Source organism: Procambarus clarkii, chromosome 86, assembly GCF_040958095.1.
Source record: "Procambarus clarkii isolate CNS0578487 chromosome 86, FALCON_Pclarkii_2.0, whole genome shotgun sequence".
Lineage (NCBI taxonomy): Eukaryota > Metazoa > Arthropoda > Malacostraca > Decapoda > Cambaridae > Procambarus > Procambarus clarkii.
In genome coordinates, this window is record NC_091235.1 from 21,359,538 (window position 1) to 21,373,906 (window position 14,369).

The 14,369-nt window shown below is 41.7% G+C and overlaps 1 protein-coding gene and 1 long non-coding RNA gene across 2 annotated transcripts; both read right to left on the bottom strand.

The window, feature by feature from the left end:
* Window positions 1-224: 224 nt before the first annotated feature.
* Window positions 225-5,687, bottom strand: LOC138358816 (uncharacterized). The gene is made up of 4 exons (XM_069316993.1): window positions 5,612-5,687; window positions 3,870-3,923; window positions 3,615-3,758; window positions 225-913 (listed from the first exon to the last, which is right to left on the bottom strand). The coding sequence occupies exons 1-4, from the start codon at window positions 5,685-5,687 to the stop codon at window positions 225-227; spliced, it is 963 nt and encodes a 320-aa protein (XP_069173094.1).
* Window positions 5,688-6,414: 727 nt separating this feature from the next.
* On the bottom strand, window positions 6,415-14,165 carry LOC123767272 (uncharacterized). The gene is made up of 3 exons (XR_006773933.2): window positions 14,028-14,165; window positions 12,300-12,436; window positions 6,415-7,172 (listed from the first exon to the last, which is right to left on the bottom strand). It is a non-coding gene; the product is annotated as an uncharacterized lncRNA (long non-coding RNA).
* Window positions 14,166-14,369: the final 204 nt, after the last annotated feature.

A 14,369-nucleotide genomic window follows, 5' to 3' on the forward strand; every position in this document is an offset into this window, starting at 1 on the left:
TGAGTAGTCTGCTTAGTATCTAAGGCAGGATTCCTGTCTAACATCTAGGCAGGAATCGGTGGGTAGTTGTGATTGCAAACGAGTTTCTAAATTAATGATATTGGGAAATGAATTGAGCTTGGACAGTAATGTGATTAGAGCGGCTTTAAAGAGATAATTAATGAATTACCTGATGTATCGTCATTATTAGAGCAACCAGAGGGTATGACATACGTTAATTACATTTATGTTGGTGATGCTAGTTCTGTCTGTGCTGGGACATTTGGTGATGCTAGTTCTGTCTGTGCTGGGACATTTGGTGATGCTAGTTCTGTCTGTGCTGGGACATTTGGTGATGGTAGTTCTGTCTGTGCTGGGACATTTGGTGATGGTAGTTCTGTCTGTGCTAGGACATTTGGTGATGCTAGTTCTGTCTGTGCTGGGACATTTGGTGATGCTAGTTCTGTCTGTGCTGGGACATTTGGTGATGCTAGTTCTGTCTGTGCTGGGACATTTGGTGATGGTAGTTCTGTCTGTGCTAGGACATTTGGTGATGCTAGTTCTGTCTGTGCTGGGACATTTGGTGATGCTAGTTCTGTCTGTGCTGGGACATTTGGTGATGCTAGTTCTGTCTGTGCTGGGACATTTGGTGATGCTAGTTCTGTCTGTGCTGGGACATTTGGTGATGCTAGTTCTGTCTGTGCTGGGACATTTGGTGATGCTAGTTCTGTCTGTACTAGGACATTTGATGATGCTAGTTCTGTTTGTGCTAGGACATTTGATGATGCTAGTTCTGTCTGTACTAGGACATTTGGTGATGTTAGTTCTGTCTGTGCTGGGACATTTGGTGATGCTAGTTCTGTTTGAGCTAGGACATTTGATGATGCTAGTTCTGTCTGTACTAGGACATTTGGTGATGCTAGTTCTGTCTGTGCTGGGACATTTGGTGATGCTATGTCTGTGCTAGGACATTTGGTGATGTTAGTTCTGTCTGTGCTGGGACATTTGGTGATGTTAGTTCTGTCTGTACTAGGACATTTGGTGATGTTAGTTCTGTCTGTACTAGGACATTTGGTGATGCTAGTTCTGTCTGTACTAGGACGTTTGATGATGCTAGTTCTGTTTGAGCTAGGACATTTGGTGATGCTAGTTCTGTCTGTGCTGGGACATTTGGTGATGCTAGTTCTGTCTGTGCTGGGACATTTGGTGATGCTATGTCTGTGCTAGGACATTTGATGATGCTAGTTCTGTCTGTACTAGGACATTTGGTGATGGTAGTTCTGTCTGTGCTGGGACATTTGGTGATGCTAGTTCCGTCTGTACTAGGACATTTGGTGATGGTAGGTGTGTGTGTGTGTGTGTGTGGTTTCTTCATGATGGTTTATCACAGTTTGTCCCGTGAGGAACAAGACGGCTGAGAAAATAGCTAATGTTACGGCAAATTGGTAATCACCAGTTTTCCTCCAGGGTAAAGATTTTCGGATCTACGCTCGGAATTCATACTTTTTTGTTTAACATAGCGTCAACATTATTTAATTTTGGGCGTCATTCAGTGAAAGCCTAAAATCCGTTCTTAAATGGCTTGGCAGAAAGGTGTAGTGCCAAAGTTTGAAGTATTTTACTGTATATTGTAAGGGTTTAAATGTGATGCTTTTCTACCCAGGGTGGAGTTGGTATAACGCACGGCCCTTAATAGGCAACGCCTATTTATACGCAATCAAACTAACCCATGTATGTGTCTATCCCGCGCTTGAAACAACCCCAATAATTTGCTCCATAAATCAACATCCTTATTTCCAAACCAGAATTAACCCATTGAGAATTGAGTGTATGTATTCATAACATCTTTGTGTGGTCACACTGATAAAAACGTGGTTTAAAGGAAACTAGTAGGATAAGGCTTACCATATACTATGGCAAGGGAAAGAGCTCCGCCTGCTGACAGGATTTAGAAGACGTCTTCTGTACCCACTTGTGTAAAAGACAGATAAGAGAGGTTGCTAGGTTGCTAGAAACAATGCACGTCTCTCTAAACTAGTCATTCGACATTTACAGATTTTTGTGAAGTTCGCCTCTACTATTTTATGTGATCATTTTCTTTCTATTCTTGCCCAAGACAAGATAACTAATTTCATGTTATATATAACTGGTGTTTCCCCCTTGTGCAGGTGCAATTGTTGTCTTGTATATTCGTGTACCACTAGTGTTTAATTGTTCATGTGCCACTGGTCTCCCCTTGCTCGTGTACCGCCAGTCTCAAATTGTTTCTGGTTTTAGTCTTAACTATAAGTATTCCCATGTAATTTGTTTGTGATTATCGTGTTTTACTCCCGTCTCCTGTTTTCCATTGATATAACATTTGATTTTTTTTACCTTGTAACTCATTCCTCTCAGCGTTAGGACAAGATTATTGGCATCAATCTGAACCTTTTCTGGGTTGGTTTTGTTTTAGGTCTTGTTTGTTTGATCGTACCTGATCAACCAGGCTGTGACTCATACGTCAGGCTGCGAGCAGCCGCGTCTAACAGCCTGGTTGATCAGTCCAGCAACCAGGAGGCCTGGTCGACGACCGGGCCGCGGGGACACTAAGCCCCGGAAGCACCTCAAGGTAGCCTCAAGGTAGGGCGTGCGCTGAGCGACTCCTTGTATATAGATTTTGTAGCAGTTCTTTATTAGTCAGCTTTTTATAAGAGCTGGAGATTTGCGGTTGTTGTGAGCTCCTGGTGACAGATTCGGTGTAATGATTACTTCTAGATTAATTTCTTCTTTCAGACTACAGGAGGGTTCCATCTCTCTCTTCTGATACCTCGTGTCCGGCCTCCTGTCTTCTGTACCTAACGTCATTGCTTTGCATTTTATTGAGTTGAAGTCTCGTTGCCACTTGTTAGATGATACTTGCAGTTGTGTCTATGTCTTATGATCACAAGAATAAGGATCACATAAACAACATGTCATAAACAATCGTACTTAGGGAATGTGTCTATTCCTTGAGTTCGGTTGCTTTGTTTTTAATTTCGTCAGCATTTGTGTGCATGATTTTAAATCTCACTTTCTTCTGGGAGGGCAGGGGACGTGAGGATAGGTAATTAGTTAAAGAAGCTTAATGGGTAGATTTGAGCACGTATGAAAGTGGAGGCTTGCAAAGATTATCCCATCAAACATGCAACGCAAGCACATCGTTACTATGCTGCAGCAACCTTTCTATACTGTGTGTATGTTGGGATAATGTTGCTGAGATCTGGCTGAGGGTTGAGTATAGAGAACGTGGGCTCTCGACTCCCCGTCCTGTCTCTGAGCGTTTTTGTCTTGAATCTACATTTCTCGTTCCTTCGTCATATGTTTCGGAAGAACAATTTCTTTGTACCTTGCCAAGTGCGGAGTTCATTCCTCTTTCCCAGGATGATCTGTGTTTGTACCCTACCTTGAAAACACAATGTTTATCAGCCAATTCAGTCTCTCTTTTTTTCCTTGTGGCCCATCATGGAAAACTTTGTTAGAACACATTATTGACAGATTAATTTTGTTAAATCCGCCGTTCCGTTCTGCAAGTTAGATCCACCGTTCTCATTGATTTGGGTGGGTTTTTCTTGTTTGTATAAAATTGTCTGGTTCCCTGCTGTCTGGTTTCCTGTTGCCTGGTTCCCTGTTTGGTTCTCTGTTGTTTGGTTCCCCGTCATCTAGTACCTCGCTGTCTGATACTCCGTTGACTGGCTCCCCGTTGTCTATTTCTCCGTTGTCAGGTTCCCCGTTGACTAAAATCCCTTTGGCTCCCCCGCTGACTGGTTGCCCAATGCTTGGAATGATTTATATAACTTTTGAGGATATTTGTTTCCTTCTTGGCTGACTTCAACTCATTCTTGCTAAACGGTTTTGTGTATGTACTTACCTACTTGTATCTGAATGATTGAGCTTCAGCTGTTGTGCCTTGCCTTTCCGGTCGCAAGCTGTTTATTGTAAAAAAAAATTGATTTACATATACTTTATCGTTTAAGTGGATGCAGTAGGCTTCACCTGCTTCTCTTGTCTAGTTAATTTAACTGTTTTAATATAAATACATAAATTTATATTATGTATTTATACGTTTCCCTCTCTGCCTGTCTCTGTCTCTGTGTGTGTGTGTGTCTCTCTCTCTTTCTCTCTCCCCTCATGCCAGTATAAAAGAAACATGGCCATACTATAGAGTTTAAGAGTTGAGGGTTGGCGCGCCTTAAAATACTCGCTCACCAGATCGAGAACAACAGTCTTGGCAGGACAGTACAAGCTGAAGACGGAGGAGCAAGACAAGACTTTCCCACCGCTCGCCTTAGGAGGGAAGGGCCTATTACCGCAGCCCAAGCGATTGATACTTGCTGCATCTTTCCTGAGTTTTACTTTAAATTTTAGTGATTCTACAGGGTACACTTTCCTAAAGAGATAAACAAAAACAAAATCAAAAAATGTCCAGAAAAAAAACTATTTGGTGCAAAATACTTCCAGGAGTGGAAATATTATTTAAGAGGTGTAACTTCGTTGCTCATGTGTGTGCACAGGTACTCGCAGGCACTTTTCGTCCTGGAATGGGTAGGTGGTTGTGTATTTAGACTGTTGGTGCAGGAGACCTGGAGGGTTTTCAGAGGAGGAGGGGTGTTTAAAGGTGTAACTCAAGGGAGGAAGGGAGGGTATCTTGTTGGAGAAAGAGGGATGGGGAAGATCTTGAGGAAGAAATGGAGGAGGAATGGGGCCTTGAAAGATGAAGGGGACGGGGGAGGGGGGGCGGGGCAGGTGCTTGTACTAGCACCTGGCCCCAACACCTGCTCTTCAGGGAAGGAGGGAAGTGACTGGTGTTTTCACATTTTTTTTATGAGGTAATTAAACCGAGTAAGTTGAGTAGGAGTGCCAACTTATTTGTTCTCTCTCTCTCTCTCTCTCTCTCTCTCTCTCTCTCTCTCTCTCTCTCTCTCTCTCTCTCTCTCTGTCTCTGTCTCTGTCTCTGTCTCTGTCTCTGTCTCTCTCTCTCTCTCTCTCTCTCCCCCTGAGCTTAATACACTCACTTCAAATTCAAAGATACAACGCAGAGAGAATTCTTAAGATACATTAACAAACTTCAACAAAGCACCTCACTGTTAATTAGGATATTTAAGAAGTAAATGTTTTATATTACCTTAAAATATTTTTCATTTAAACTGGAACGAGAGAAGTCCAATAATGAGTTAGAATGTCAAAGAAAGCATAGTAAGGATTAGAAGTACAAATTATTAAAGAGTTAGTTAGAAGTGTCAAATATCAAAATCAAAGTAATGTATATCATTGACACGCATTAATGTCTTGCAAGATGTTAACAGTAAGTTTATTGGTCTTGTCATCAAGACTCGTGGCAACCTGTGCAACTGTATAGGTTACCAAGATCCCTTCTTGCCTTGAGGAGCTAAGCAGGTAATGGCCGCGTTAAGGAGTGAAATGGAGTAAAGATTCTGAGTATTTGAGCATTTATACACCGAGAGGTATTTTCCGTTCTCGATGTATATACATTGAGTGTAAACTTTGGATCTGGCTACATGTAGAGGGAAGGTATACTTGCTGGTTGGTCAGTAAGCACTTGTGGTTGCCTAAATATCCCTCCAAAGGTTGATCGGTCTTCAGCCCAATACCAAACTGTTCGAGGAGAGTTCGAATTTATCAGCTGTAAGTCGTGGGCAGAGTTTTTCATTCATAAAAGTGGTAGCAGCCATTGTATATTTTGGTGCTAGGCCTATCAACCATGGATGGGTTATTGCTGACGATATATTATTAGGTTAGGTTACCGTTACCTGTGGCAGGTGGCTACAGGTGACGGATCTCCCAATCGTCAGCACTCCAGGTGCAAACTTTGTGAGCAGGAACTGCGGCACGATCTCCCACACTACATCACCAAATGCCCAGTTATTAGACCATTCAGTCCCGTTGGCATGAGGTACCTGGAATTTTGCAATTACTTTATTCACTCTTGTGTTCTTGAAGATATCCTCATATTGCACACAAAATTTGCCAGTGCAGACTACTGAACATATGGCCCTGTATGACTAACCATCCTGCGAGATGGAGACTCAGTATCACAGCTACCTTATTCACTCTTGTGTTCATGATATCCTCATAATGCACCCAGAGTTTGCCAGTGCAGAACATTTATCACATGCCTCTGTATGACTAGCTATCCTGTGTGATGGGGATTTTTTAGCATCACAGAGCTAGCTTTTTGACACACTGTACTCCCCTTCATATAGTCTAGGGTAGCTGCACAAATGCACATTTACCTAAATGTGTTAATAAAAAAAGATTCCTAAGGAAACCATATAGTAATTTTACTCCCCCTTAATATTATATTTAATTAAAGGGAAGAGAGGCAAAGCAAGGAACACGGGGGGAGGGTCTTGGTAAGGAAGGGAGAAGAGGGTATTGGTGGAGAGGGGGGGGGGGAGTGGGGAGAAAAAGGGGGAGGGGTCCAGGATACTCCTCCTTTTATTATTTACATTTACACCAGCAGACGGTTCCGTAAGTTTAATATCGAGTATGTTTGCTCACGATACTCCCCATCTATATGTTTTTGTGTAGCCATCATTGCTTCCACCAGACGGCTTTCTGAGTCCCCTATTTGTGTGCGAGACCAATAACACGTTCAGGCGAATTGTTAAAACATTGTTAAACAAGAGAAATTGGTGTGGTTCGACTCGTCTATCAACCGCCAGTTTACACAGCTGGCTACTGACAGATTGGGAGAGAAAGATGTGTTACTAACAGAAACTTGGAAAATATCTGTTGAAGAGAGCTAAACAGAACACCTGTAACTCATTAATGCGTTCTTAATCATCAGTTGGTTCTACTCATCAGTCTCTTATTTGCTGGTTATCATCATCAACAGCTCACTGATTAGTTCAATAAGAATTCACATAGATAGATCTTCAGCAGGAAAACATAAGTTCAAATATTTTTTAAAGACGTTATTTTCTCACTTGAGGTAACGTATATATTCTTCTTCCCAGGTTTAATACCCATACCAATTTATTTTCAATTATTGAATATCACCTCTTAACTAATTATATTACGTTATCTGTGGCCTGAGCAATGCAGTAACGCGATAACTTGTTTGGGGCGGAAGTTGGCTCAGTATCCTTACCTCTGAGCCAGACCCACGCTCGCTATGTTGGCACTAGTATTGTTTCCCCCCTTGATCGTCGTCTCTGAAAATAAAAGAGGGAATGGTGATTCTCCAGATTTGGTTATCACTCACTCATGGTTATCTTAGCCGTAGTCATCTAACAGCCTAGGTTAAGTCGCCTCTCTTAATTTTGTGTCTCAGATCGGGTATTCTGAGTTCAAATCCCAGGAGGGACAGAAATGGTTAGGCTCGTTTCCTATCACCTTACGCTTCTGTTCACCTAGCAGTAAATGGGTACCCAGGAGTTAGTCAGCTTGTTGTGGGGTTGCATCCTGGGGAGGGTCAGTAGTTCCACCTTGGGGGTTACCTCGAAATAACCTAACGTGTGCGTGTGTATAAATATAGAAACATTATATATATATATATATATATATATATATATATATATATATATATATATATATATATATATATATATATATATATACATATATATATATATATATATATATATAATATATATATATATATATATATATATATATATATATATATATATATATTAAATAATGTAATATACATAAAAAAATATTTAATTATCTAACGAAATAAAAATGATCTCAAGTGGGTGCTTTCATTGTTTTTAGCAGCAGTAAGACCTGAACATTTAGAGTAGAGGCGAGTGATTATACACCACCCTTGTGTAATGACTAAGAATTAAGGCGATTGTTGGTACTAAGGAGTGTGTGTGTGTGGGGGGGGGGGTAGGTGGAGGAGGGGTAATTAGAGGGGGAGATTATGGAGTGTGTTTGGGAACGATGTGGTGTGTGTGTGCTAAGGTGAAGGCACTGGTTTTTGGGGTGGGTTGGGGTTTGGTTGAGTGGGGGTGGGTTGGGGTTTGGATGAGTGGGGGTGGCTGGGTTGGAACGTAGTTAAGTGGGGATGGAAGAGGGTAGGAGAGAGTATATGGTGGTTTGGGTAATGGAGTGTGTGCGATTAGGCCTTTATCTACCTATACTCACCTAGTTGTACTTCCACGGATTGAGCTCCAGCTCTTAAGAGGGGGCCCACCTTTTAACCTTTAATCAACGCTCGGCTCCCAGACAAGACCAGGTATGGGGTAATTTACATCAGAATGCTGCTTTACTACTTCGAATGCAGTTGAATATCACTTGGCAAAACATTACCTTATATACACTGCACACGAAGAGGAGGAAAATGCGGTAATTAAGGTTACACGCTACCGAACCTTTTCCCTCCCACCTCTCCAAGAAACATATATATATTCATTCATAAGTGAATACCTTATTTTTCGGTGTATGTACACCGATAGTTTACTCCGGTCTTGGATTATGTCCAGGGCTATGTATACTTGCTGGTTGGTGCGTAAGCTAGTGTCACGGCCTCAATAACCCGCGTGTTACTGATAGGCATTAAGCCCAATATCAGACCTAACCCCCACACTCTTTACCTCTGTTTTATCGCAGATGCTTGCCTTATAACTCTTTCAAATGCTATGTACTCTTACTGGATTAACGCCTACTCCTGATAATTACTTTACCTTCCCTCCCCTTCCCACACACCAGGTGGGGGACAGACTGCCAACTGGCTAAACCTCTCTTATGGTTTAGTGCTTTGAGAGGCTTCGCTGACACAGACGTCAGCTCGGAACCTTGGACTTTCGTTGCTGATCGAATGAGACGTAAAATAAGAAAATATCACTTTCACAGTCCATTCTCATCAACATTGCCACCTACCTATGGGCAGAGTTTTCTTAAACCCTATGCCCCTGTTACCTAGCAGTAAAATAGGTACCTGGGTGTTAGTCAGCTGTCACGGGCTGCTTCCTAGGGGTGGAGGCCTGGTCGAGGACCGGGCCGCGGGGACACTAAAAAGCCACGAAATCATCTCAAGATAACCCCATACTCTGTTCATGAAAGAACACCACTTTACACATAACAGTTGATTATTTTCATGCACATTTTGGATCGTGTGCTTTGCTTTCGTTCTGTGTTCGAATCGCACCTCTAAAGTCTTCACGCAAGCATTGCAAATATTGAGTATCATAAACATAACCAAAACGCCTTACCTAACCTATTCAAAGGTCTATGCACAAAATGATAAGGCACATTATTAATTTATATATGAGAAAACACCGTTTTTGGTAACACGTTAAGTTAAGATTGGCGAATGATTCTGTGGGGTGTAAGCTGTAGCTATGGCTAGCCTCTCAAAAGTCTTTCGTCTCACAGTGAATCATTTGTTATAGAGGTACTCATTTATCCACTGGAGCGTCCTTCATGCCACTCTTTACCATGTTTTCCGTCTTGTGAACAAGTCTCCTATGTTGTTGTAGGGGGTTGACTGCCCTGTTAGCCCAAACATATCCAATCCGCCACCCTTTTCTAGTCTAATCTCGATCTTGGAACACTTCTCAAGCTTGTGAGGCAGGATTTACCATACATGAAATCATGTTTGTGTTATTTTTTACTCTCTTATTTTATAATGACACAGGCTTCTCTCTCCAAATGTTCTTCTTGCCTCTTGTGATAACTTCCATCATCTTGAGAACTGGTCTGTAGATTAGTGAATCATGTATGTTTCCCCCTTTTATATATTGGCACTACATTGTCTGTCTTACAGCCCTCTGGCAGTTCTGTTTGCAATGACTTGACTATCATAGTACGCGGCCAGCACAAAGCTTCTGCACGTTCTCTTAGTATCCATGCTAAGATATGTGAGCCTAAAACCTCAGTTGTAACCAGCTCCAGAAGTAAATTTTTATTTCATCTGGTTATCACAAATTCCTGCAGTAATATTTGATTTGATGCTGTCCATTTCATTTCAAGAACGAATGCTAACTCTATTGTGAAAACCTCCTATACTCTCTTGTGGAGTTCTTCTCACACTTCTGTCATTATCAGTGAAAGAGTTCTCACCGGTTCTCATTTTTATCACTTGCTCATTATTGGTTGTATTTCCCTTGATGCGCTCCTGAATCAATTTTGCAGATATAGCAAAGGCTATATCAGCAATGTCGCAAATTGCCTTTTTGCTCCCTTTTCACATTGAGCTACTCATTTCTGGCTCTTTTGTACCCCTCAGTACTCTCTACTGTATTTTTGTCCTTATAGTGTTTTTTATGCTCTCATTCCTATGTGCTTTTCTCTTTTCCATCCCCTGGTTAAACAGTGGGGGTAGTACTATGCCTTTCACTTGGAGTATGGGTGGGGGGCATGGAGGTTGGGGCCTAATAGTATATACTCACTTAGTTGTGCTTGCGGGTGTTGAGTTCTGGCTCTTTGGTCCCGCCTCACAACCGTCAATGAACTGGTTGTGCAATACCGGTTGATGTTATATGTTGAGGCAATAATGTGTGTGTGGATCGAGGAGAGGTAGTGTGTTGGGACGAGTGTGTGATGAGGTGAGAGGCCATAGGAAGTGTGTGAGGGGTAGTGTTTGTTTCACCTAGTTGTGCTTGCGAGGGTTGAGCTCTGGCTCTTTCGGCCCACCTCTCAACTGTCAATCAACTTTTTTTCTCGCACACACACACGGTTATCCTTGTGTGTGTGTGTGTGTGTGTGTGTGTGTGTGTGTGTGTGTGTGTGTGTGTGTGTGTGTGTGTGTGTGTGTGTGTGTGTGTGTACGCGTAGCAATATTGATTACTCCTGGCACGTAGCAGAGGTCTCGGTGTATTAACGAGCGTCCCTGCAGTGGCTTCATGCTACCCAGACTACCAGATTACCTAGACTACCTAAACTACTCAAACCACCTAGCCATCAGATGTTTTCGCCTCGAAGAGGAAGTAATAGTGATAATGGTGAAGAAATTTACAACACCCTTGGGAACCTATAGTGCCTTCTTGCCTTCACCTTCAGCCCCCCCGGTCGCTTGCAGTCCATTAGTATATCTTTACATGCACACATTTCCTACCTCTTAATCAAGGATATATATATACACTTAGAGGTGTACCCTGCTTCATTGTGTATACTCTGTGAGTTTACTTTATTTCTGGATGATGTATAGACGTCAAGTACACCAACTGGTTGGTCAATCAGCAATTGTGATGGCCTTAATAACCATCTAGAGTCTAGAGATTGATAGGCATTAAATCCAGGATCAAAGTATACCTTTCCTAATCCGACGATCGCACAGAATTCATCTGTTGGTCATGGCCAGTCATCAGTCAGGCATCATTGCGTACAGAGACATTGATTGAATTTCATGTTTTTCCTGTAATTTGAAGAGATGCGGTTGGGTTTCAGAATTTCGTACACATGCTCCCCACACGCACGCAATATGCACCAACACTCACGCACATTTGGACCCAGACGCAAACTTCAGAGTTGCTTTTAAATACATGGATCGCGATGTACTAAATAAATTGTTCACGACTTTTGTTAGGCCAAAGCTAGAATATGCAGCGGTTGTGTAGTGCCCATATCTTAAGAACCACATCAACAAACTGGAAAAGGTGTAAAGGCACGCTACTAAGTGGCTCCCAGAACTGAAGGGCAAGTTCTACGAGGAGAGGTTAGAGGCATTAAATATGCCAAAACTAGAAGACAGAAGAAAAAGAGGTGATATGATCACTACATATAAAATAGTAACAGGAATTGATAAAATCGATAGGAAAGATTTCCTGAGACCTGGAACTTTAAGAACAAGAGGTCATAGATTTAAACTAGCTAAACACAGATGCCGAAGAAATATAAGAAAATTCACTTTCGCAAACAGAGTGGTAGACGGTTGGAACAAGTTAGGTGAGAAGGTGGTGGAGGCTAAGACCGTCAGTAGTTTCAAAGCGTAATATGACAAAGAGTGCTGGGAAGACGGGACACCACGAGCGTAGCTCTCATCCTGTAACTACACTTAGAAAATTACACTTAGGTAATTACGTAAAAAAAACGTGTCTGTACTTATTTCATACACAGTTTGATATGTAAATAAGCTAAGCATTAAAAAAAAGTGTAAATAAGGGTCCTTGCTCGACCCTGCAAGCACATCTAGGTGAGTATACACACACACGCCTCTGACGGTTGAGAGGCGGGACCAAAGAGCCAGAGCTCAACCCCCGCAAGCACAACTAGGTAAGTACAACTAGGTGAGTACATGTTCGATCCAGCAGGCACAAATAGGGTGAGTACACACCCGCCTCTGCAGTCACCGTACGGCAAAACAGGTATGGTGGAATGCAAGCGACGGTCACCTTCTATTTTGGAGAGTACTGGGAAGGTGAATCAGTTGTCCGGGCTCTGAGACCAGCTGCTCTAGGCTACCATGTTGCCTCGCCACCACCGCAACCCGTCCTCCTAACAGAACGTCGCATTTTGACGTATACTTTACCTAAAAGCCAAAAATTGTTGTATTAGAAAATGGTAGCGGTGCGTGAAAGTGACATAATGCTCCGTTTTTTGTTTTGGGTTCTCTGGTAGGTTAGAATAAGGGCACTTTAGTACAGTAGCTTCTTGACGTTGGGGAAACCTTAGGAGGGTCGGCTGAGCACCGAGAACTACCTAAGTAACCCCACATCAGTCTGCCAAAACCTGCATAAGTTACAAAGTCTATTTAGGACATTTTGAAGAAGGAAACAAATACAGTTGCTCTTAAACAGCTCTACACTTCAATAAGAAGACTATTCCCTTAAGGCTGTAAACCATTCGTTATAATCCATCATATAATTTGACTGTTGTCGCCGGAGGCAGCTAGTTTATTGTGCACCCCATACTTATCTTGTGAGCGGTAGCGCAAAAAGCATTACAGAGGGCACAAAAGGTCTTTATCAGACCTCAAACTTAGATTATTACATAAACAATTTCATCTATCCTTCACACCTTATAAATACAATGTCAGCTAGTTACAGAGAATGTTCTAGTTCAAGAGCTATATATTTACAGTAAGTCATTATACATACATGGTAGGTCTTATCGCTAATACAAAATTATATAACGCAGCATACATCCTGTAGGAATATATGAATATTAGGACAAGTGTTTGAATCACGGGAAGATGGTTAAAAGTCACGGGGCCGCTCCCTCAGGATAATATCTCGCCCATGTCACTGCCAGGATCATTCCTGAGACCAAAAAAAGGCCCCAGGTCCTCCTGTGCCGGTGGAACATGAGAGGGTTAGCAACAGAGGCAGAGGACTGCAGTGCCCGCCAAGCTCAGCAGGCCGCTGGCTATCTTCCTAGTTGCCGAGAACTAAACGACATTCATTGGTTTACGAAGCAATTTATCACGGAAATGTCACAAGAAGTACGCTCTCTCTCTCTCTTTGTATATATATATATAAGAATGGGGGTGGTAGGAGAAGAAAATATTAAAGTGTTCAGTGAGAATCCACACGGTTTTCTCTGAATACTCCTTATTTTCTTCTCCGAGGCTGTGGGTCCCCACATTTGCACCAGAGGTGGTACCCTCACAACTTATATATATATATTTATATATGCAGCAATGAACATAAAAACATTCTCTATTTTGATAGGGAAGAGATGACGGTGTTGGCTTCATTGTCTATTTTGTTCTGAAGGCGAATTGAGCCGAAAACACGTTTAACATTTTCAAATTTTTCACATGTGGTTTTTCCGTATATATATATATATATATATATATATATATATATATATATATATATATATATATATATATATATATATATATATATATAATATAAAATGTTGTACCTAGTAGCCACAACGCTGTACTCGACCCGATTTGCCTAATAAGCCAAGCTTTCTTGATTTCATAGATTTTTATTTCTTCTTGTGAAATGATAACGCTATCCATTTCATTATTTATGAGATCATTTTTTTTTAATTTGAGGTAAAACTAACGTAGATATATGACTGAACCTAACCTTCCCTACCTAACCTAAGTCAATAATTTATGTTCTTAATATAATATATAATATTTCTTACATGCCTACTGTGCTCACCTTGCATGGAGGAAGTGACCCTATACCTGACTGAAAATGCCTGTATTGAGCGGGTGAGCTCCAGAATCCTGTAAGCCGGGTGGAGCGGAGCCAAGCCACCTGGTGCACCACTGGGACTCTAGTGTACCCCAGACGTGGTACACTTCTATACAAACCTCCACATGTACCTGCCAGGCGACCGGATATTTATACCTCCTTGTTTATTCTCTGCTTAGAGACTTTATAATTTTTAAATTTTGTTGTGGCACATGCAACAGTTTGTGCATCAGCGCTTTGCAATGGCGACACAGTTTTGTTAATGTTTCTCAAGAGTATGAGTGGGTCATTTTTAACACTCTTAAG

What these genes read in the sequence shown, in the direction of transcription:
- LOC138358816 (XM_069316993.1), bottom strand. Translation starts at nt 5,687, where the DNA reads ATGGCTGCTACCACTTTTATGAATGAAAAACTCTGCCCACGACTTACA. An exon ending in ATTCGAACTCTCCTCGAACA is followed by an intron (nt 3,924 to 5,611) that starts GTTTGGTATTGG and finishes TACAATAAACAG; the next exon opens with CTTGCGACCGGAAAGGCAAG. An exon ending in AGAACCAAACAGGGAACCAG is followed by an intron (nt 914 to 3,614) that starts GCAACAGGAAAC and finishes CAAATGTCCCAG; the next exon opens with CACAGACAGAACTAGCATCA.